This window comes from Mobula hypostoma, chromosome 3 (genome assembly GCF_963921235.1).
Source record: "Mobula hypostoma chromosome 3, sMobHyp1.1, whole genome shotgun sequence".
Lineage (NCBI taxonomy): Eukaryota > Metazoa > Chordata > Chondrichthyes > Myliobatiformes > Myliobatidae > Mobula > Mobula hypostoma.
Window position 1 is genome coordinate 104,606,202 of NC_086099.1, and position 24,720 is coordinate 104,630,921.

Below are 24,720 nucleotides of genomic sequence, written 5' to 3' on the forward strand. Positions count from 1 at the left end.
ATGCTTATGCCCCAATTGTGGACTACCCTGAATTTTTTAAACAATTATTTACCTCTTTTCCTAATTTAAGTGATTACATGTTGATAATGGAGGGTGACTTTAATTGCTGCTTAAATCCTTCAATGGATAAATCTGTACCAACTCAGGCACTACCGAATAAGTCGGCCACTCTTATCAATTCGTTTTTGATTGATTCTGGAATCTCCGAGATTTGGAGATTTCTACATCCCAAGGATAAAGAATTTTCTTTCTTTTCACACATACATCATACTTATTCTAGGATTGACTTTTTTTTATAGACTCTCATTTAATTCCATCTGTAATTGAGTGTAACTATGATATCATTGCCATATCTGATTATGCACCATTGAATCTCTCTATTAAGTTATGAGATATATCTTCTAATACTAGACAATGACGTTTTAATTCCAACTTACTTCAAGACTCAGATTTTGTAAAATTTATCAAGGATCAGATTGAGTTCTTTTTTTTAACCAATACTACGGAGGAAATTTCCAGCAGGGTTATATGGGACACTTTTTAAGCGTATATCCGTGGTCAGATCATCTCTTACTTGGCTGGATTGAAAAAAATGCAGTAAGAATGAAATATTGTTGATTGACAAGATTAAAGACATCGATAAACAATATGCCATTGCTCCTAATGAGGAGCCTTACAAACAAAGAGTTGAACTTCAAATGGAGCATAGTTTACTCTTGTCAATAGAAAATCAATTAATGAAAACAAGAAGTGAGTTTTATATACATAGTGATAAATCTGGTAAATTATTAGCCAATCAATTAAAAACAGCCTCGGTTAAATGTCAAATTACTAAGATTTGTAAATCTAATGATATTTTAACAGCTGATCATGACGAGATTAATAAATCTTTTCAAGAATTTTATACATCTTTATATCAGTCAGGATTTCCTCATGATCCCAAGGAGATGCAAGATTTTTTAAGGAATTTGAACTTTCCAAAATTAACACTCAACGAACGTTTAAAGTTAGAAACACCTATTACGGATGAAGAAATAATGGGTGCTATTTCTTCAATGAATTCTGGTAAATCACCTGGCCCAGATGGCTATACAGCAGAAGTTTTTAAATTTTTCTCTTCTATTCTTTCTCCCCGTTTATGCAGAGTTTTTAGAGATGCAATTATTATAGGTAAACTACCACAATCATTTTATGGAGCTTCCATTTCCTTAAATTAAAAAAAAGGATCCTACTGAATGTGCATCATATAGACCGATATCTTTATTGAATGTTGGTTCAAAAATTTTTTCCTAAATATTAGCTTCTAGGTTAGAAAAGGTATTACCTCAAGTTATTTCCACGGATCAAACTGGATTTATTAAAAATCGTTATTCATCTTTTAATATTAGGAGATTAATAAATATTATTTATACTTCTTCACTGAGAACTCCAGAATGTGTTGTTTCATTAGATGCCGATAAAGCTTTTGACAGAGTTGAATGGCCATATTTATTTACTACGCTTGAGAAGTTTAATTTTAGCCCGATATTTATATCCTGGATTAAATTGATATATCATACTCCTTTAGCTTCGATTTTGACTAACAATCAAAAATCTCCCTTTTTTCGATTATTTCATGGCACTAGACAGCATTGTCCTTTAAGCCCTTTATTATCTGATATTGCTTTAGAAACTTTAGCAATTGCAATTCGAGATTCACTAAATATTTTTGGTATTACTCATGGGAAGGAGATACATAAGTTATCATTATATGCAAATGATCTACTATTATATATTTCTGACTCAGAAAAATCCATTCCTGCAAGTTTATCCTTGTTGGATAAGTTTAGTAAATTTTCTGGTTACAAACTGAATCTTAATAAGAGTGAACTTTTTCCATTAAATATGATGTTTCCAACTTATAAATGTTTACCATTTAGATTAGTTACTGATCAATTTACTTATTTAGGAGTTAAAATTACTAAGAAGCACAGGATTTATTTAAGGTTAATTTTTTACCCTTACTTGATCAGATTAAAGGTTTGATAACTAAATGGTCACCAATGTTTTTGTTGTTAATTGGTCAGATCAACGCTGTTAAGATGATTATTTTACCTAAGTTTCTATATTTATTTCAAGCTTTGCCAATTTTTATTTCGAAATCCTTTTTTGATAAAGTTGATTCAAAAATTTCCTCATAGATATGGCAGAATAAAAATCCTAGACTAGGTAAAAGACACTTACAGCAACCCAAAAGCAAATTAGCATTGCCAAATTTTAGATTCTACTATTGGGCGATTAATATTCGTTATTTAACATTTTGGACATGGAATTGGGTTACAGTTCCAAGTCCACGATGGGTTAATCTTGAATGTAATTCTGTTTCAGGATTTTTATTGGGTTCTATTTTAGGGACCCCACTTCCTTTTGACTTTTCTAAACTGGACAAACAATTGGATAACCCGAGAGTTAAATATAATCTTCGAATATGGTTTCAGTTTTGAACATTTTTTGGACTGAATCAATTTATTCTAACTAGCCCTATTATATCCAACTTTCTTTTTCAACCTTCTTTTTTGGATCAAGTATATTTTGTCTGGAAAACAAAGGGTTTAATACGTTTTTCTGATTTATTTTCAGATAATTGTTTTATGTCTTTTGAACAATTATTTAATAAATATAATTTACCTAGATCACATTTTTTAGATATTTACAGATTAGAAACTTTTTAAATACTGTTCTTACTACCTTTCCGATTTCATATTCCTCTGATATATTTGGAAATATTTTGGATTTAAACCTTTTCCAGAAAGGTTCAATAGCAATTATTTATAATATGATAAGGAAAATAAATCCAGATGTTTCCAATACAATTAAGAATGACTGGGAAAGTGAACTTAAGCTTACCTTACCAACTGAGAAATGGCAAAAAATTTTTCAATTAGTTAATTCTTCCTCTATTGTGCCAAACATGCGTTGATACAGTTTAAAGTTGTACACGGGGCTTATATGTCTATGGATAAACTAGCTTGTTATTACTCCCATATAAACCCTATATGTGATAGATGCCATTCTGAAATAGCTTCATTAACTCATATGTTTTGGTCTTTCCCTTTATTGAAGAAATAGTGGGACGATATTTTTGGTATTATTTCCACTGTCTTGAATATTGATTTACAACCTCATCCTATTACTGCCATTTTTCGTTTACCAATGATAGAAAAATATTATTTGACCTCTTCAGTTTGTCGGATGATTGCTTTTGTTATTTTATCGGCTAGGAGATCTATACTATTGAATTGGAAAGAGATTAATCCTCCTACTACATTTCATTGGTTTTCTCAAATTATATCTTGTTTAAATCTTGAAAAAATTAGAAGTGTCATTTCTGACCCATCTATTAAATTTGATGAGACTCGGAGACCATTTATTCAATACTTCCACATGATGTAATTTGACCCTTGCCAAATCTATTTTGTGATTTTATTATATGGGGAGAGGAGCGGAAGTGGCGACACTATTGGTTCTATCCGAGGTATCGAAATAGCCCTTTTTTTCTTTAGCTTTCTTTAGATTGGGTAGATTAGTTTTTTTTAGGGAATTTTTTTCTTTTTCTGTTTTTTTATGATATTTTTCTATTTTATGTATACTCCTTATATATTTTGTTGCTAATCAGTGGGATTTTGGGATGTTTCTAACCATGTGTTACCTGACTGTAAATTCCAATAATTATTATCGATTAATATAATCCCAATTATTATGTACTTACTTTTTGTAATCTGTTTGATATTGAAACTAATAAAGAGATTGAAAAAGAAAAAAGAGACTGTGAGGAAGGACAGGCAGATGATAGGGTAGAATTGCAGTCAGTGGGATGAGTTGAAGTGTAACGTGGGGGCAAAATCAGGACCGAAGGTGTTATATTTGAATGCACACACCATATGGAATAAGGCAGATGATCTTGTAGCACAGTTAGAGATTGGCAGGTTTGACGTTGTTGGCATCACTGAGTCATGGCTGAAAGAGGATCACATTTGGGAGCTTAAAAACCAAGGATACACATTGCATTGAAAAGACAGCCAGGTAGGCAGAGGGGGTCGGCTGGCTCTGTTGGCAAAAAGTGAAGTCAAATCAAAGAGATGACCTGGGATCGGACTGAAACATTGTAAACATCACTCCGTTCTCCGAGAGAGAGGCAGAAGAAGGGAAATTATAGGTCAGTTAGCCTGATTTTAATGATCTGGAAGATGTTGGAATCCATTATTAAGGATGAGGTTTCAGGGTACCTGGAGGCACATGATTAAATAGGACAAAGTGGGCATGGCTTCCTTATGGAGAACTCTTTTTCCTTCCTTCTACCGTCTGCGTGAGATGATGGGACTTTCGAGAGACTTTGAGACTTTTTTTTACCATGCCCATGGTCTGTTCTTTTTCAGATTATGGTATTGCTTCCACTGTTGTAACTATATGTTATAATTATGTGGTTTTTGTCAGTTTTTCAGTCTTGGTCTGTCTTGTGTTTCTGTGATATCACACTGGAGGAACATTGTATCATTTCTTAATGCATGCATTACTAAATGACAATAAAAGAGGACTGTGTTTCCTCATAATCTAATCTAATGTAACCTAAATAATTCTGCTGTTATGTTTTCTGGTCTTATGGTGTAAATAAATAATTAATAGAAAGAACATGAATTGTAGAGTCCTTGAAAGTGAGCCTATAGGCTATGGAATCAGTTCAGAGTTGTGGTCAGTGAAATTATTCACACTGGTTCAGGAGCCTGATAGTTGAAGGGTAATAACTGTCCCTGAATCTGGTGGTGTGGGGCCTAAGGCTCCTGTATCTCTTTCTTGATGGCAGCAGTGAGAAGAAGATAGGCTGGATGGTAGGGATCCTTGATGGATGCTGCTTTCTGGTGGCACTTGTCCTTGGAGATGTGCTCAGTGGTGGGGAGGGTTTTGTCTGGGCTGTGTCCGGGCTCTGTAGACTTTACCATTCTTGGCAACTGGTGTTTCCATAGCAGGCCATGCTGCAACCAGTCAGGATATTGCCACTGGGCATCAATAGATGTGTGTCAAAGTTTTAAATGATTTGCAAACCTGTAAGAAAGTAGAAATGCTGTCATGCCTGCTTTGTGACGGCAGCTACGTGCTGGTCTCAGGACAGGTCCTCTGATATGATAATGCCAAGGAATTTAAAGATACTGACCCTCTCCACCTCCAATCCCCTGATGAGGCCTGGCTCAAGGTTCGCTGGTTTCTTCCTCATGTCATCAATAATCAGCTCTTTGGTTTTGCTTACGTTAAGTGAGAGGTCGTTGTTGTGGCAGCATTAGCTGTGGTTAGACACCACCATAAGTATAAAGCAAGTAGAGCAGGGGCTAAGCACACAGCCTTGTGGTGCACCTGTGCTGATAGAGATCGTGGAGGATGTTGTTGTCAATCCATACTAACTGGGGTTTGCAAGTGAGAAAATCAAGGATCCAACTGAACAAGGATGTATTAAGGCATAGATCCTGGAGTTTACTGATTAGCTTTGAGGGGATGATGGTATTGAATGCTGAGCTGTTGTCAAGGAAGAGTATCCTGATGTATGTGTTTTCATTGTCCAGATGTTCCGGAGCTGAATGAAGTGCGAATGAAATGGCATCTGCTGGTAAGAAAATTGAAGCCGATCCAAGTTACTCCTCAGGCAGGAGTTACGCTTCATGAGCAACCGCTCAAAACTTCATCACAGTACCTGTAAGTACTACTGGGTTAGGCAGGTTACCACGTTCTTCCTGACTGAAGCCTGGCTGAAGCAGGCTGCCAAAGCAAAACGTTCAGCTAGTTGATTAGCACATGCCTGCAGTACTTGGCCAGGTACACCATCAGGATCAGATGCTTTCTCTTCGTTCATCCTGATGAAGACTGCTCTCAGAGATCAAACCCAAGTAAACTTTGGCATGTTGGAAGCGTGATGCTTATCAAATTGCCTGAACACACTATGGTGTTGACTACCTCACAGGTGGCAGATCAATAATTAAGTCTCACATTACTTCTAAAGTATTTTACAGCAAAATAAGGGGCTATATGCATATGATCAATATAGAAACTGAAATATCACAAGAAAACATTAAAACCATTTTGTAAACCTGAAGATTTACGGAGCTGGAGCTGCATCCTTAAGCGCTCGTCTGCATCTCGCTCAATGAGACATTCATTTTTCAGGAGAACTTTCTTTACAGAACAATAGCTTGCCGAAATCTTACAATTCAAGTTAATTCCCTGATTCCATTGCAGGGTGTACTTATTAATAGTACATACTAGTAGTACATAAAGCCATTAAGGGCACCAAGAGGCAATATCGAGCCAAGTTGGAAGCCCAGGCTAACCAGAGGGATGCCAGTAGACTATGGCAGGGTCTAAATGAGATCACTGGGCGCAGAGAAAAGACTGGGAATATCAATAACTGTAGCACTTCTCTTCCTGATGAACTTAACGTATTCTACGCAAGATTCGAACAGAAGAGGAGCGTCCCGCTCCCTCCGGATGAACCGGACCTGGTGGCATCGAGATTCATTGTCACTGAGGAGGACGTTAAAGGGCCTTCCTGAAGATAAATCCAAGGAAGGCTACGGGCCCAGATGGTGCCCCAGGACGGGTTCTCCAGGCCTGTGCAAGCGAGCTAGCTGGAGTGTTTGCTGATATCTTCAACTGCTCCTTGCTTCAGTCTAAGATCCCCTCGTGTTTTAAGAAGGCAACGATAATCCCAGTGTTGAAGAAGAGCAAGGTGGCATGCCTGAATGATTATCGACCTGTGGCTCTGACATCAATTGCTATGAAGTGCTTCGAGAGATTGGTTATGGCACACATCAACCACAGGCTACCAGTCAACCTCGACTCTTTGCAATTCGCCTACCAGAGCAACAGGTCAACAGCAGACGCCATCTCTCTGGCCCTACATTCCTCCATAGAACACCTGGAGAATAAAGACGCATACGCAAGGTTCCTTTTCATTGACTACAGCTCCGCTTTTAATACCATCATTCCAAATAAACTGATTCCTAAGCTCCGGAACCTGGGCCTTAGCTCTCAGATCTGCAGCTGGATCTTCAACTTCCTCACAGACAGGACCCAGGCAGTAAAAATAGGGGACAAGCTCTCCTCTACAATCACTCTGAGCACCGGTGCTCCACAAGGCTGTGTACTCAGCCCCCTGCTGTACTCACTGTATACCCATGATTATGTAGCCAAGTTTCCATCGAACTCAATATATAAGTTTGCTAATGACACAACAATTGTAGGCCGTATCTCAGGTAATAATGAGTTTGAGTACAAAGAGGAAATTAAGAACCTGGTGGCATAGTGCAAAGACAATAACCTATCCCTCAACGTCAGCAAGCGAAGGAATTGGTTGTTGACTTGAGAAGGAGTAGCAGACCGCACAACCGAATTTACATTGGTGGTACGCAAGTGGAACAGGTCAATATTCAATATTCAATATTCAGGAGGGATAGACATGAAGGAAGGGGAGGTGGGGTGGCGTTGCTGGTTAAAGAAGAGATTAACGCAATAGAAAGGAAGGACATAAGCCGGGAAGATGTGGAATCGATATGGGTAGAGCTGCGTAACACTAAGGGGCAGAAGACGCTGGTGGGAGTTGTGTACAGGCCACCTAACAGTAGTAGTGAGGTCGGAGATGGTATTAAACAGGAAATTAGAAATGTGTGCAATAAAGGAACAGCAGTTATAATGGTGACTTCAATCTACATGTAGATTGGGTGAACCAAATTGGTAAAGGTGCTGAGGAAGAGGATTTCTTGGAATGTATGCGGGATGGTTTTTTGAAACAACATGTCGAGGAACCGACTAGAGAGCAGGCTATTCTGGACTGGGTTTTGAGCAATGAGGAAGGGTTAATTAGCGATCTTGTCATGAGAGGCCCCTTGGATAAGAGTGACCATAATATGGTGAAATTCTTCATTAAGATGGAGAGTGACATAGTTAATTCAGAAACAAAGGTTCTGAACTTAAAGAGGGGTAACTTTGAAGGTATGAGACGTGAATTAGCTAAGATAGACTGGCAAATGACACTTAAAGGATTGACGGTGGATATGCAATGGCAAGCATTTAAAGGTTGCATGGATGAACTACAACAATTGTTCATCCCAGTTTGGCAAAAGAATAAATCAAGGAAGGTAGTGCACCCGTGGCTGACAAGAGAAATTAGGGATAGTATCAATTCCAAAGAAGAAGCATACAAATTAGCCAGAGAAAGTGGCTCACCTGAGGACTGGGAGAAATTCAGAGTTCAGCAGAGGAGGACAAAGCGCTTAATTAGGAAGAGGAAAAAAGATTATGAGAGAAAACTGGCAAGGAACATAAAAACGGACTGTAAAAGCTCTTATAGATATGTAAAAAGGAAAAGACTGGTAAAGACAAATGTAGGTGCCCTGCAGACAGAAACAGGTGAATTGATTATGGGGAGCAAGGACATGGCAGACCAATTGAATAATTACTTTGGTTCTGTCTTCACTAAGGAGGACATAAATAATCTTCCAGAAATAGTAGGGGACAGAGGGTCCAGTGAGATGGAGGAACTGAGCGAAATACATGTTAGTAGGGAAGTGGTGTTAGGTAAATTGAAGGGATTGAAGGCAGATAAATCCCCAGGGCCAGATGGTCTGCATCCTAGAGTGCTTAAGGAAGTAGCCCAAGAAATAGTGGATGCATTAGTGATAATTTTTCAAAACTCATTAGATTCTGGACTAGTTCCTGAGGATTGGAGGGTGGCTAATGTAACACCACTTTTTAAAAAAGGAAGGAGAGAGAAACCGGGGAATTATAGACTGGTTAGCCTAATGTCGGTGGTGGGGAAACTGCTGGAGTCAGTTATCAAGGATGTCATAACAGCACATTTGGAAAGCGGTGAAATCATCGGACAGAGTCAGCATGGATTTGTGAAAGGAAAATCATGTCTGACAAATCTCATAGAATTTTTTTGAGGATGTAACTAGTAGAGTGGATAGGGGAGAACCAGTGGATGTGGTATATTTGGATTTTCAAAAGGCTTTTGACAAGGTCCCACACAGGAGATTAGTGTGCAAACTTAAAGCACACGGTATTGGGGGTAAGGTATTGGTGTGGGTGGAGAATTGGTTAGCAGACAGGAAGCAAAGAGTGGGAATAAACGGGACCTTTTCAGAATGGCAGGCGGTGACTAGTGGGGTACCGCAAGGCTCAGTGCTGGGACCCCAGTTGTTTACAATATATATTAATGACTTGGATGAGGGAATTAAATGCAGCATCTCCAAGTTTGCGGATGACACGAAGCTGGGTGGCAGTGTTAGCTGTGAGGAGGATGCTAAGAGGATGCAGGGTGACTTGGATAGGTTAGGTGAGTGGGCAAATTCATGGCAGATGCAATTTAATGTGGATAAATGTGAAGTTATCCACTTTGGTGGCAAAAATAGGAAAACAGATTATTATCTGAATGGTGGCCAATTAGGAAAAGGGGAGGTGCAACGAGACCTGGGTGTCATTATACACCAGTCATTGAAAGTGGGCATGCAGGTACAGCAGGCGGTGAAAAAGGCAAATGGTATGCTGGCATTTATAGCGAGAGGATTCGAGTACAGGAGCAGGGAGGTACTACTGCAGTTGTACAAGGCCTTGGTGAGACCACACCTGGAGTATTGTATGCAGTTTTGGTCCCCTAATCTGAGGAAAGACATCCTTGCCATAGAGGGAGTACAAAGAAGGTTCACCAGATTGATTCCTGGGATGGCAGGACTTTCATATGAAGAAAGACTGGATGAACTGGGCTTGTACTCATTGGAATTTAGAAGATTGAGGGGGGATCTGATTGAAATGTATAAAATCCTAAAGGGATTGGACAGGCTAGATGCAGGAAGATTGTTCCTGATGTTGGGGAAGTCCAGAACGAGAGGCCACAGTTTGAGGATAGAGGGGAAGCCTTTTAGGACCGAGATTAGGAAAAACTTCTTCACACAGAGAGTGGTGAATCTGTGGAATTCTCTGCCACAGGAAACAGTTGAGGCCAGTTCATTGGCTATATTTAAGAGGGAGTTAGATATGGCCCTTGTGGCTACGGGGGTCAGGGGGTATGGAGGGAAGGCTGGGGCGGGGTTCTGAGTTGGATGATCAGCCATGATCATAATAAATGGCGGTGCAGGCTCGAAGGGCCGAATGGCCTACTCCTGCACCTATTTTCTATGTTTCTATGTTTCTATGTCAAAAGCTTTAAGTTCCTCGGGGTCAATATCACAAATGACCTGACTTGGTCCAACCAAGCAGAGTCCACTGCCAAGAAGGCCCACTAGTGCCTTTACTTCCTGAGAAAGCTAAAGAAATTTGGCCTGTCCCCTAAAACCCTCACTAATTTTTATAGATGCACCATAGAAAGCATTTTTCTAGGCTGCATCACAACCTGGTACGGAAGTTGTCCTGTCCAAGACCGGAATAAGCCGCAGAAGATCGTGAACACGGCGCAGCACATCACACAAACCAATCTTCCATCCTTGGACTCACTTTACATCGCACGCTGTCGGAGCAGTGCTGCCAGGATAATCAAGGACACGACACACCCAGCCAACACACTTTTCTTCCCTCTTCCCTCCGGGAGAAGGATCAGGAGCTTGAAGATACGTATGGCCAGATTTGGGAACAGCTTCTTTCCAACTGTGATAAGACTGCTGAACGGATCCTGACCCGGATCTGGGCCGTACCCTCCAAATATCCGGACCTGCCTCTCGGTTTTTTTTTGCACTACCTTACTTTCCATTTTCTCTTTTCTATTTAAGATTTATAATTTAAATTTTTAATATTTACTATTGATTTGTAATCCAGGGAGCATGAAGCGCAGAATCAAATATCGCTGTGATGATTGTACGCTCTGGTATCAATTGTTTGGCGACAATAAAGTAAGTACTATTTGCAGGGCCAAGAATTCATGATAGTAGCTTTTGAACTCCTGTGATTAACCACATATTTACATACTCGGAGAATTACCGACCGGCTTCCTTCATAATAACGGGAAGTACTCACAGTGCGGCCATTATTCTCACAACAAATCCTCCGAGGAGTGCTGTGTTGACTTCCAGGGATATGTGAAGGGCTGGAGTTCCTTCTTCCTCCACAAGGTGGCGTGGAGCACATGCTGTGTGATAAAGTTGCACTTCAAGTCTTTAAATCTTCCCTTCTCATCCTGAGTGCATGCCCTCCAGTTTTAGACTCCTGTACCCTGGGAAAAAGACTGTGACCACAATATTCATTATGACATAGTATCATAATGCTACAAAACACACAAAATGCTGGTGGAACGCAGCAGGCCAGGCAGCATCTATAGGAAGAAGTACAGTCAACATTTCGAGACTCGGCCTGAAACGTCAGCTGTGCTTCTTCCTATAGATGCTGACTGGCCTGCTGCATTCCATCAGCATTTTGTGTGTGTTTCTTGAATTTCCAGCATCTGCAGATTTTCTTGTGTTTGCGTATCATAATTCTAGAGACTTACTAGTCTGAACGGCAAAAGAACTAAGGTTAAGAATCAAATTGAGAATCTTCAACTCAAATGTCAAATCTGTCCTCCTATACGACTCTGAAACTTGGAGACTGACATCAGAAGTAATCAGAAAAACCCAGACCTTCATCAACAAATGCTTGTGTCAGATTTTGGGACAGATTATGTGAACAATACAGAATTATGGCAAAGGACCAACCAGACACCAATTGAGTCAGAGATCAAGATAAGGAAGTGGTGCTGGATAGGACACATGTTGAGGAAGCCCCCGAATAGTATCACCAGACAAGCTCTCACATGGAATCCTCAGGGCAAGCGAAAGCGAGGTAGGCCCAAGTCCACATGGAGGACGGAAGTGTTAACCGACGCCAGGAGAGTGGGAATGACATGGTCACAGCTGGAGAGATATGCACAGGACAGGTTGATCTGGAAAGAGGTTGTTGATGGCCTATGCTCACTAGTGAGTTGAAAGGCAGAAGAAGAGACATTATTCATACCTCTCATAACTTTACTTATCTTTATGATTACCCCTCAGCCTCCTGCACTCCAAAAAAGAAAGCCACAGCCTTCCGCCTTTCTTTTTAACTCAAGCCCACCAATCTCATTAGTATCCTTGTAACTTCTGGCATACTTTCCAGTTTAATGATAGCATTCCTTTAGCCGGGTGACCATGAATTCCTGCAAGTTTGATGATGTAACTTCAAACAATATTCCAAGACGGGTCTCATAATCAGCTTGTACAGTTGCAACTCCTGCTCTCAGACCACTGACAATTAAAGGCAAATGTGTCAAATTATTTCCTCATTAGCCTCTACCACTTTCACAGAACAGCGTACCTGTACCCCTCGGTCTCTCCATAGAACACTGCTCTCCAGGGCCCTGTCATTTACTGTGTAAGTCCTGCCCTGGGTTTACTAGCAACAAAAAAGCACCTCACACATGTCTGAGTTAAATTCCATCTGCCATTCCTTGGCCCACTTCCGCAGTTCGTGTAGATTCTCTTGTAATCTCAGACAATCTTCTTTACTGTCCACACCACCGCCAATTTTTATATCTTCTAGAGACTTCCCATTCATGTTAATAACATCGCTAACAAAATCTTCATATGGATGTCAAACAACACTGAACCCAGGGCAGATCCCGGTGGCACACCACTGGTCACATGGCCCTGATATGCTACAGACTTGATTGGTTTATAACCATTATTACTGTATATCTGTAAAATTCACAGACTTAAGTTAAAAATTTTGCATGCTTAGTTTTGCTTCTGAATATTAGCGAGCCTAACCTTACATTTCTTGCAGACTCCACTGAATATTCCGTCTCATCATAATGAAAATATTCTTCACAGGTCAACACATACATTGTTTATTTATAAAGGTTCGTTTTGAAGATGGGACACAATCTGTCGTTTTCTTTACTACAAGGGATGATTTTATTATCTGTTTCAATATTATAATGAGTTTTTAAATTATTTATGTCACCCCTGAAATTACACCGCCAAACTCGCAGAAATTCGCTCTCTCGAAGACCTCGCACTACCGCTTCTGACCACTAGATGGCAGGGTGTGTACGGAACGTAACTTCTGAGTTTTGTTTGATTTTCTTCCAACCTAAAGTTGGAACTTCTCTACGCTTATTGCCTGAAAATACCAGTATCAGTGTTACAGTGAAAAACTGTTTAATTTTAAAAGCAATAAATGAAGCATAATCACTACATAAAAGTTACCTCGAATTACAAGTGTGCATAAGTCTCTGTTACAGTTGCAAAAAAAGGTCGTTATAAATTGTACCGTGATTAGGTTAGGATTAATCGGGATATGTCGAGGGTTGCTGTGGCGGCGTCGCTCGAAGGAAGGGCTTACTTACTTACTTCGCTCTATATTGCTCAATAAACGAATAAATAAATAAATAAACAAACAAATAGTGTACCGCGCCTATTTCTCAATATGCCTGTGTGTCTATTTCTCTGGACGTCAGCTCCCTCTTCCGAAGCAATTAACCGGTGGGAATATTGAACAGGTCCATCAACATCTTGATTAAGAGGAGACGAAATGAGCGGGCTGAGGGCAAGACTGCAGATCAAGAATTAATTCGTCTATCCCGATACATCAGCCGTGTGACGTTAACATTCATTACTTCATTACTCCAGACTACCTGGAGATGCTAGGGGTTAGGGTTCTATTTGTGTTGCTGTTTTGCACAAATCCTGTTTGTCAATAGATGTTACTCTATTTAATGTGATTACAATTCACAGATATTTAGAGTTTGCAATCCTTGCATTTTCACCGCTGTAAAAATGGAGTTATCGAGAGAGAGGAAGGAGCCATTTTTATTAAAAAGTGACAGATGCCAGTCATAAACAAGTTAACACATAATTACTTGCATGTGTGTATGCGCGCGCGCGAGTTAAATTGCTGTGCTATATCGTTTTGTTTCTGCATCATTTTTCAGCTATTTCACTGTTCTTATTTCCTTCTGCAGTCCTAGTTGCTCTGATCTGCCCAGTCTTTCTTTCACCTTCGTGACTGCGTGTGTCTGCGGCGTTAATGGAATAAGGCATTTTCGCCGTGCAGGATCGGGGGGTTAACTGCAATTTGTGTCAATTGGAAACCGCCTTGTATCTGAAATCTTGCAACCATAAAAGTCGCAGTGTGACAGTAAAAACACATTATTGGTGCCAGTGTCACACTGAGTCTCCCCGCGCTCTGCATTAAACAGACCGCCCAGCACTACACGCAGATGGAAACCACAGTGTGCAGATTTCAAGTCATCCAAAGAAAACAACAGAAATCTCAAAGATCCATTACTATGCTGACCAGCATCCAGAATGTAGCTATGATTTTGGATGGAGATTCGATTGGATTTCTTTAGCCGAGTGGATTCATCGCCTCCAAAAACTTCGCTCAACTCAGTAGATATTATCGGCAAAGACCGAAGAATGAAATTAATATAGAATTTGATAGTAACGCAATAAAACGGTGGACTCGCTAACAAAGGATATATTTCCAAATTTAGTGCAAAATGATTCTTGGTAAATGGTGCTAATGATTTGAAATATGGTGTTTATACGCTCGTTCTTGCTCCGGCTGGTTGACCCGAACGCTGCCGCTGCTCGAGCTTTCATTCAGACAGTCACTCTGTTATTGGTTAAAATGGCGCGTTCCCTTTCTTTGATTGGCTTTTCCCTCCGCATTCTTTGTCCCTTGCAATTGGTGAAGGTAACTATACTGGCCTGTGATTGGTCAGTTGGATGTCCGCGTGTGGATTGGTAGAAGCCAAGAACGGGACAAAGTGAGTGGAGTTTGAGCTCAACTTCTGGTCACTCTTACCTCTGCACTGTGGAAAGCCAGTTCAGTGAGGCAGAAAGAGCCAGATACTGATGCTCACACATTGCCTCTATGCAATCCGACACAACCTTTACTTGTTTCTTGCAGACTCGGCTTTGCGGAATTTAGAAGAGAGCAAGACAAAAAAAGCCACATTTCAGATACAAGGGTAGCTTCACTGGCAGCCACCCAAGTTTTGTCTGCATTTATTTAGCATTCCTCTCCCCTCACTCTCTCTCAAAATAATCGTGGGATCTTAAGCGAAGAAAAATAAACTGGACTAACAGAGTTGGAAGTTTGCAATGCAAATGATTACTTCAAGGTAAGAAATACTATTTCTTTCCCACCTATCCCCACCCTCAAAGGAATATCACGGCAAAATAAAATTAGCAGTGGAATTTTCTTGAGACCTGCGTTACATCAGACGTCGTATGTCATAGTTTGCTTTAAAAATTATGTTGGCGCATACTATCGATTACTGTATTTAATCTAGACAGTGTAATACACTTGTTATATATAAATTTTAAAAAACATAATTGGTCCTTCGCTCACCCTATTCGCCTATCTGCGAACGCGACTTAGCACTTACAAATGGTTAAAGCAACCAATTTTGGACCAGCGAATTTCAAATAATAGTTCGCTTTCACTTTTAAATTCGAATTAGGGGAAGACGTGGTGGGGTGGGGGGCGGTGGTGGACAAGCATTGCCGAGGATTCTTGAAATTGTTTCACTAATGTGCAACTGGTGAAGTGTTTTGATTTGCATGTAAAGGGTATAAAGGGGTTTATTGCCTTTCGTTGATATTACGTTGCCCAAAATACAATCAGAAATGCTACTGAGAAATAAAAACAGAAAATATTGGAAACACTCGGCGGGTCAGGCAGCATCTGTGGCAAAAGAAACAGTCACTTTCCAGCAATGCTGTTTTTTGTTCATGATTTTCAGCACGCGCTTTCTGTTTAAGTTTCCATGTTGTCGGGAAAGTTGTTTCCCATAAACAAGCTTCCAGGCGAGCTTCTGACTACGAGTGCTTACTTCTGAAAGGGTGGCGTCAATCGGGCTTCCATCCTCTGTACTATGTTAAGCACCAGTCAGGTAGAATTGTATCTGTAGCTGGTACTTTCGGAAACTTTCTCTGTTACCAAATATACCGTAAATGTGGAGCCTTGCGTTTTATTTTGCATATCGGGGAAAGAAAAAAATAACATATTCCAAGCGTTAAACTTCGGTGCACGTATGAACGGTGCAGCATCGACACACAATTTCGTTCATTATTGGTATTGGGTCAGTCACCGGCTGAGTGTCATAAAGGAGTTTCATAATGAAATGGCATTTGGCGGTAGAGAAAGGTTGTCTCGACCGCAAACATTAGTGAATGTGAAATTGTCGCTGTTTGATAATTTCGCATCCACGGCTTCAGATACGGCTGATTGAACTTGTGTTGCAGTAGAGCAGCAGCCATGCCAATTGTGATCTTGACCACACCGTAAGCGCCAGTCAAGCTAACCCACGCCGCTTTTTCATCATCCTTTCAACAAAAGGTACCCTTCAATTTCAAAAATCAAACTTGTGCTGGCATCAAAACGCCAAAAGAGACATTAACTGCGAGCCGCCAGTACCAGTGATTACAAGGGTTAAACCCAGTTCCCCACACCACTCGCCTTCCGCGACTGAGATCCGGGATGGCACATCGACACCCTACTTGGAGAGGAAAAAGCGGTGCGTTGTGGCACTGAGGTCGATTTAGTTAAGGTCCAGTAAAGTACAGGCTTGAGTAAATCTAAACTTTTGGTCAGAAACTATGGCCTGAATTGTTCTCTGTACCTCGCGGTCAGCAAGCTTTCCGTATCTGAGCTCAGTTCGTGCAGGACTGGGTCAGAAACCACCGGGCTCCGCCGCGGCAGGAAAAGGACTCGTTCGGAGCGCCGCTTTCTGCTGTTTCTTTTCATCTTTTGTCCCGTATGATCTTGGTTTTCTTTCGACAGCTTGAACACGTCGGTTCATGTCTAGTTCTTTAGCTTAACTCTTCTACTCAGCTTTCGCCTTGACTAACATTCGTACTAGTGGACTAAGAGAAATGTTGGGATCAATCGTGGACGCAAGCGCCACCTTTTTTTGTTCAATATCCTCTAATGCAGATGGTTATCACTTCGGTGATCATTTAACCCTTTAGAAGCACCGTTATAAAGACTCTGCACAAATTCACCATGTAAAGCTTCAACTTTCAGAAAACTAACGGTGATTAATAATCTACTGAAAAAGCAACGAGCAGTGTCCGTTTGTGAAATACTAGGTGCAATGGTAATAATACTATGATATAAGATTGTTGCTAAAGCTGCCACAAGCTGGCGATATCCTGTCAGTGCATATCGCTGATCTGGAACTCATTAATAAATACTATTTACGAGGATTCAAATTCCCCAATTAACCCCTGCTGGAAATTGATTCTCCTGCAACGCCCGTTAAAAACATACAAATAGTATTGTAACAGAATGTCTTTGTTGTGTCTGCTTCTCCACGCTAGGGTGCCTTGGCCAAGTTGTGTTGAAGGCGGAGTTCGTTTCGAAAGCAGTAGAACTCTACAATATCTCAAGTTTAAAATAACGCAAATATAACAATATCAAAATTAGATACTGTACATCGTTTCACAAAAGCGCACAGCAGTTTTTAATTACTTGCAGAAGAGAGCAGTGAAATTCCACAGAGTGTGCGCAGCCTTGCAATCTGGGGTCATCCTGTAAGGAAGTGGTTGGATTGGACCCTTTAGAAATATATGCAACCACAACCTTCTTTCGATGTATAATTGGCATGTAGACCCTGATTAACACGACTGGATAGGAAAGGACAAAGGGTCGGTTTATATATATATATATATTTATGTGTGTGTGTGTGTGTGTGTGTGTGTGTGTGTGTATCCACACACACACACACACACACACACACACACTTACTTACTTTTCTATATATTATAATCACGATAAGTAGCGATTCCTTCTTTTGCAGATCAGAGCTCGTTACTTTAATCAAGTCGTCGCGGTTAACTTTCAAACAGACATGAGTAAGGAAATAATGGGCGTCTTGCAGTGTAATCCGATCTCTGCTTGTCTTTAATACAATGTGCGAGGTGACCGCAGCATAAATCAAAACAAAATCCCAGTCTCCTTTTGCGCAGTGTGCAACGTATCGGGCTGTGGAGATGATTCCTGAACCGTCACATCATTAGTGTTTCCTTCTTCGGTGTATTTGTGACGGAAATATGATGACATGCAAACTACCATCTACTCTGTAGTTTATTAGATTACAAGTCCATTTACATTAACTTTGAACTTGATGCCATAAATAAAAGATTCAAGATGTTTTCGAATCCGGCTAATTTTCATTCAATGTAGTATTTGTCTTTTAATATGAGTAAACATGTCAATATCAACGCTAACCGTTTCCGAGAATAATAGTTTTGCATTTTAATAAAGCCTCCGAAAGACAGACGTGAATAGCTATATTTTATACATTTTAATGAATATTTCATAAAGTCGGTTAAATTGAATGGAAATTCTATAAAGATCGGGTTTCAAGCCCTGTGCACTTCGGTTTAAATTTATTGCATAACTTCAATTAATGTTGAACATGTTATTAAAACTTCTAATTTTACAACGCAGCGTTTTGGGCATACCCAGGATAAAGCCTTAAACTCTTCAAGGAACCAGAGAGGAAATCTACTATATATCTGTCGAGAAATCTCTTCTAAATCCCTGTACGCTTCACTTTGTTTGCTTGTAATGAAACAGGTGTTTAACCTGTCAGACCTATCATTGAAACAAAGTGGATCATTTAGCACTTCAGTGGAATTTTGGCTGGTTTATGAACTAGCTACATGTACTTGAATAGGTTCCATTTCCTTTAATGCCCTGTCTTTATTAGCAATTAATTAACCTTTTAAATTAGAAATTAATTAATTTCTATCATATTTGGCATGTAACTGTGTAGGCAATGTATCCACCATCCCTGTACTTAGGTTCATCTCCACTGCCAGTTCCAGTTACCCTCCACTCCGTAATCCCCCCTCCCCCATCACTACTTACCAATCTATATTTCTCAAGCAGCAGGTGTCCCATTTCCTTTATCTACCAAATCCATCCTGGGAGGCTTCATTTAAAGTGTCCCTCTAATTATTAGTTATAGACAGTTGTGTGTTAACATTTGAAATTCAGATTTTGATCATTTTCTGCATGAATCTGATGCCCCTACCATATGGACCACAAGTCTGTTCTGACATCTGTAATTCCAGCTTTTCACCATTTGTGTGGAATTTCATTTGTCATTTTTAGGTACATATCTATTAAATTAATAACCCTTTTTTAAAAAATCCCTTAAATTTAGTTTGTTAATGTCTGTAAATATTGTTTTTGTCTAAAATGCAACTAAATTTTATGCTAGTCTTAAATAGGTAATCTTCTGTCCCAACATCTAAACCATTAATAAATCTAGTATGTAATCGAGACTCCAAAGTGACCTTTTTGGGTACCACTCATTAAAATTCTGCCATTTGGCCAGAACCAGAAAATTGCCAGAACCTGCCAATTATTCCTTTTGGCTTTTTGCCATATAGCTACATTCCTAACTGTAAGTCATCATTATTCCTTGAACAGTGTGATTTTCACCTACCTTAACAGGCACTTATGAAGGAGTTTATCAAATATTTTTGTAAGTTCAAAGCTTTTTAAAAAAAAGCGATAGACATTCCCTGCCACTACATATAAAAAAAATGAAAATAATTAGATTAGGTTTGTCAGACATCACCTACCTCTTATAAGTAGAGGTTAACTTTCTCTAATCAGCTGAGAAGTTTAAAGGTCTTCTGTGCTTAATTTGGAGACTTAAGTGGTTTCCTAATACCAGACATTAAGAAAACTGGTGTAGAATTTGTTTGCCTCACTCATATTTTCCAGATATACAATGTTCTCACTGACCTTTAGAGAAGCCACCTGATCCCAGGTACATGTGTATCTTTGATTTAATTACAGTTTTTTTAAAAAACTTGTTATAAGTATGAGCGACCTATTCTTATTTCAATATTGGGATGTCTTGGCATTTTATCCTCATCTGGTTTAGGCAGGCTCGTTGTAAATGGGATTTCATGGATAAAGAAAACAGCCATATTAACCCTAGGACCAGAATTGGTGCGTGGTGGGGTTGTTATAAATAACAATAGCCTTGAAAACAAGAATTTAACGACATACCTGATTGCTCAGAGGAGCCATTCTGTTTCTTACACGACTTTGTTCAGTTCATTAGTTTTCTTGTCATGGTCAACAATTTCTTGTATTTCCATGGCCTCAGCTTTATGTTCATTTGCTTACAGTTCCAGTGTTGTCTTATCTGTCTGATGTCGTCCCTCCCTCCTTCAAGACCTCCCGTTCCACTGGCCCCATCTTTCTATGTCTTTTTCCCTTTTAAATTCCTTCTCATAACTTCTCTCCGTATTATGTTCCTATTTCCAGGTTTAATTCCCACCTTTCTTGTGCTATTCTGAATCTGTCCCTTTGCTTTTGAGCAGTCTGACAGTAAAATGGTCTGCTGAATAATAATTTAAATTGCATTTTAAATCACAGGATTGAAAAATAATCTGGTGGTAGGTTTACCTCAAATATTCACTGTTCAGCCAGAGGCTGAACGCCTCTTTCTATACCATAGTCCCATTTTAAGGTGGTCTTTGTCCTGACGATCAAATTAACCAGGCTATCAGCGCAGCCCACGCGGCGCATTCAACAACCCCAATTCGCATGATAAAAGTGCACACTCCCTTCCTGCAAGTAGAGAACAAACGAAGATTTAATGGTTGTTTTAGTGCTGAAGATGACAACTTTTTTTTGTACTCAGTCATGTTCATTCGCATCTGCAGTACTGTCCAAACATTTAAGTGTCTTCAACTTAGTGAAATGTTATCAAGCATTCTTTGACAAGGAGTCGCGGAAAGACACGAGTATGATTTGTGTCTAAACAACTGAACATGTATGCTTTCGGGACCAACATCGCCCCCAAGGCCAGAACAATTCGTTTCAATGGCGACGCAATTATAATACTTACGTGAGATTACGCTAGGGACGCGATTATCAGATAGCCAAGAACTAAGAGAGTCCTAAAAGAACGACCCATCCATGAAGGCTAGCTTCTCTTCCACAATCGAAAACCACAACAACAGAGGGTTTGAAGGCAAACTTTATCATATGTATGATGCGAAGGGAATTCGAAACGGGAACCTTAAATCCCTGAAACCCTCTCGGATTCCTGATTGTTTTTTAAAAATTTATTCAGCTATTGTGGCATATAAAAAGGGCAGAACAAAGTTAAATTCCGAATTTCTCTGACGTGTAATTTTCTGTCCGTTCTTCCAAAACTTTCCGCTACCAGCCCTATAATAACACAATGCGTTTTATCGATTCCGAATTCCGAGCTTTAAACAAACTCCCGTGCTTTAGTCAATATAACATTTTTCAGATTCGTCTTGATTGCGTTCATGCGAAATGTGACCGCAGGACTTGTGAACATTTATTCAGTGACTACCGAAAGCTAGGGGTTGTAGTGGGCGGGGGCTTGGGCTGATGGTTTTCGCACAGGGTCCCTGAAGCATACGGAGGGAGGAATGTTGGGGATAATGGTGGGGGTGGGGGGGGAGATGGCTTGGATGGACGAAGAGTGGAGGGCATCGCGTGTCAGGTGGGAGGGGAAGCTGCGGCAAAGTAGATTGTGGGAGTTAAGCCTTTTCTGGACCCATACGTAAATGCTCACCGAAAATAGTGGCACTTAACGCCTCCTGAGCACAGCTCCATCACCTAAACGCGTCTGAGATGAGAACTGTAACTCCAAGCCCACTCAGAGAGAGGATCTCATCGTGAAGGAGTGATCATGCTGGCAGTGGTATGAGGAGAGGCAGAAAATGAGATGGGGAAGAAATGGGGGATTGCTGTAACCCATTACAGTATCTGGCTCACAGCCCACAGCCTTTCACTTTCAGCTCTTAGTCCCAATAACAAAGCTCCCCGAAGCGCATTTTACAAATTGAGCAGCCTGCCCACGTGCCAATTATAATTATGTCGGCTGCGAGAGAAAAAAAGACTCCTGTCTATCAATTTGAACTTAAATCATAATATTCACACTCCGCTACCAAAATGATAAATATTTAAATCTAACGTGATTGAAAGGCACGTTCGGTGATTAAAAGTAAATAATCACATAGCTCTTGAATTCATGTGTGCCATTTAGATCAATCTGAAAAAGGAGCAGATGTGCCGGTGTGGCGGGTTTAACGAGATCAATGGAAAGCAGTGTGTATAGGTTCCAGCAGCGGCCTCATTGCATTTAATGAACCCCGATAATGGAAACCATTACCGCGAAGAGCTGTCAAAAATATGTCCACAGAGTTCATAAGGAGGCCAGGTGTCCAAATCCTGCACCAAATAACAACGTGTTTTTTGGACAATTGCCACCGGGTATTGGGAATACCTTCCATTACCTGTCATTCCTCGAGAGAGGGAGCGAGAGAGAAGTGACAAGCAATCATAAGTAAAAATCAATATAGGGGGATGGAGAGATATTTGCAGAGTGCAATGGATGACATTGACAGAGTACAATTCCAGCTGGCAATTTGAGTCCAATCACACCCGGGGTGCTGACCCATTAGCCTGGTTTTCCGAAAGGTCACAGTAATGTAGAGATTACATACTTTATCTTCGAACGCCGCTCTCCTTCCCCAGTCGCCTGGCCATTACAACAAAACGAGCTGAGGTCAGTGCCGGCGTGGAGCGAACTCTGGCGACTTATCTTTTTGTAATTTTGTAATAGGAACACAGTTACGCCATACAAGTATTTCTTACAGTGTAAGTGTTTCAATGTGTGTCATTATGCCTGATTGTGAATTTCCAGATAAAATTTACATTCATGTGTCGTCTTCTGCAACAGATATTGTTCTAAGACCGTTACTAGCATATTGAAACATAACCGGATACAGTCGTATTCGTGGATGTTAAGGGGGTGAATAATAGGAAAGAGTATTCAAAGGGCCCTAAAAGTGAGACTAAAGAAGTAAAAAGAATCCGGGAGAGAATCTTAAGTGTTCGGATAGCACCTACGGTGAAGTGATTGAAACTGAGATTGTGTAAGAGGGAAGAAATGGAAGAACCTGGAAGTCTGAGAACGTTGCAGTGATGTTCAAGGTTTAGGGCGCGGGGTGGGGGGGGGGTGGATGTGAAAGGCACAACGATCATTTTCACGTCAAAACATTGTTGGATCATGAGCCAGTATATGTGAGCCAGATAATAGTTGAATGGGATCTGGTCTGGTGGAATGTTACACAAATAGTAGTTTTGAATGAGATCATATTCATGAGGCGTCAGGATGGAAACTCAGCCATCGGAACTACCACTTGTCCTGGGCATTGACCAGCTCATACAGCGAATTGTCTATTTTTTGTTGATTACGACAAACGATGTTGTACATTCAACTAATACAGACTTTGGGATCACGTAAGAGTGAAGTTTCAGCTTTTATGAAGTAAAGTGGTTTATCTGCAAACAAGGCAGGGGCGCTGAAATGGCCTCAGAACTGATAGTCGCATGACTTCTTTCTGTTGCCTTTCCGAAAGCTGGCTGAAGAGACAATGCTTTAAGTTTTATTGTACAAAAGAGGATTTCCTCCAACGATCCAATATATCAGTCGAGAACTCGAGATAGATGTTCTACTTTAGATTCGTCTTTAAATTTCATTTGAGCGTAACGCCAATTTCCTTTGAGCATTAACAATAGAGGTTTAGATTTTAATGTTGGGTCATAGAAACCATCTGTGCTTTACCTCCCTATCACGATTCATATTTAACCCATTCTTAGAATCTAGATATTCAGGTGCTGATGCTCACCCATAAATGAATGTGAGTAACTCTTCTGCTCGAATGTTGTTTTATTGCGCTCATATGAAGTGACTTGTAATATTTTCCAGCATCGAAGGCATTGAAATAAGTTGTTGCTTGCGCGTGTACGGTCCAATGTTCTATTATTATACTAAGATTCTAACTGAGTTGCAGATGAGTTCAGAACGGATCGACTGAATTGTGAAAAAGATTTTAAAACTTGCGGAAAATATCGAAAATGTATTAATTTCAATACATTGCAGAATTCGCGAGACATATTCGTTCAATGGAAGAAGAAAGTTTAAACTACATTCCGTTAACAGCAATTTTAACTGCTTCTAATACGGCTCCTGTCCTTCCCTCAGCAGTCAGTTGCCACTATTCAGCGAGAACTGAGGAGCTGGCAGGGTGTGGTGGCCCTGATGCCTTGCTTGTTGTGGGTGGGGTTGCTTCACAATTGGGTCGGGGAGCCGCGGTCCCAACACTTGGCCCGATTCACTCCCTGTGCCACCGGCCGGCTCTTGTGGAGCGGCGGGTTGCTCTGCTGGACCTCTCGATGATCGCCGGGATGGACCCCTGCGCGTCTTCACCAGCGGTCTCTGTGCAATCTTTCTGTTTTCCCCAACCTAGTCAAGATATGGGAGAATCAGTGTGCGAGGGACCGAGCAGAACGGGACTCTGCAGTTATTACCCGGACCAAAACAACATTGTGATTGAGGCCTTGTTATGCAGAATCTGAAAAACAAATCATTACTTAATTCATTATTTAATTTTCTTCAGCAGTCAATCGGGATCGAAGATGACTCGCTCCCAATGAGAAACACTAAGTGCAGACAAGCGTACTTTCACTATCCATTTGTCATGAATATAGCTATAATTTTATAGACATTCTTTCCCTCAACCACACCCTTTTTCATCCACACCCATCCCTTAGCGACCCAATGTTGACCCTTCCCCTTGTCTCCCTACTTTTTGTAGACCCCCATCC

At 40.4% G+C, this 24,720-nt stretch overlaps 1 protein-coding gene across 2 annotated transcripts in view; it reads left to right on the top strand.

The window, feature by feature from the left end:
• Positions 1–14,812: 14,812 nt before the first annotated feature.
• Positions 14,813–24,720, top strand: part of ndnf (neuron-derived neurotrophic factor) — a 30,559-nt gene continuing 20,651 nt past the window's right edge. For both annotated transcript variants that reach the window (XM_063042225.1, XM_063042226.1), the window contains exon 1: positions 14,813–15,154. In XM_063042225.1, coding sequence (XP_062898295.1) covers positions 15,135–15,154 — 20 coding nt within the window. In that variant the 5' untranslated portion in view covers positions 14,813–15,134. The remainder of the gene's footprint in view (positions 15,155–24,720) is intronic.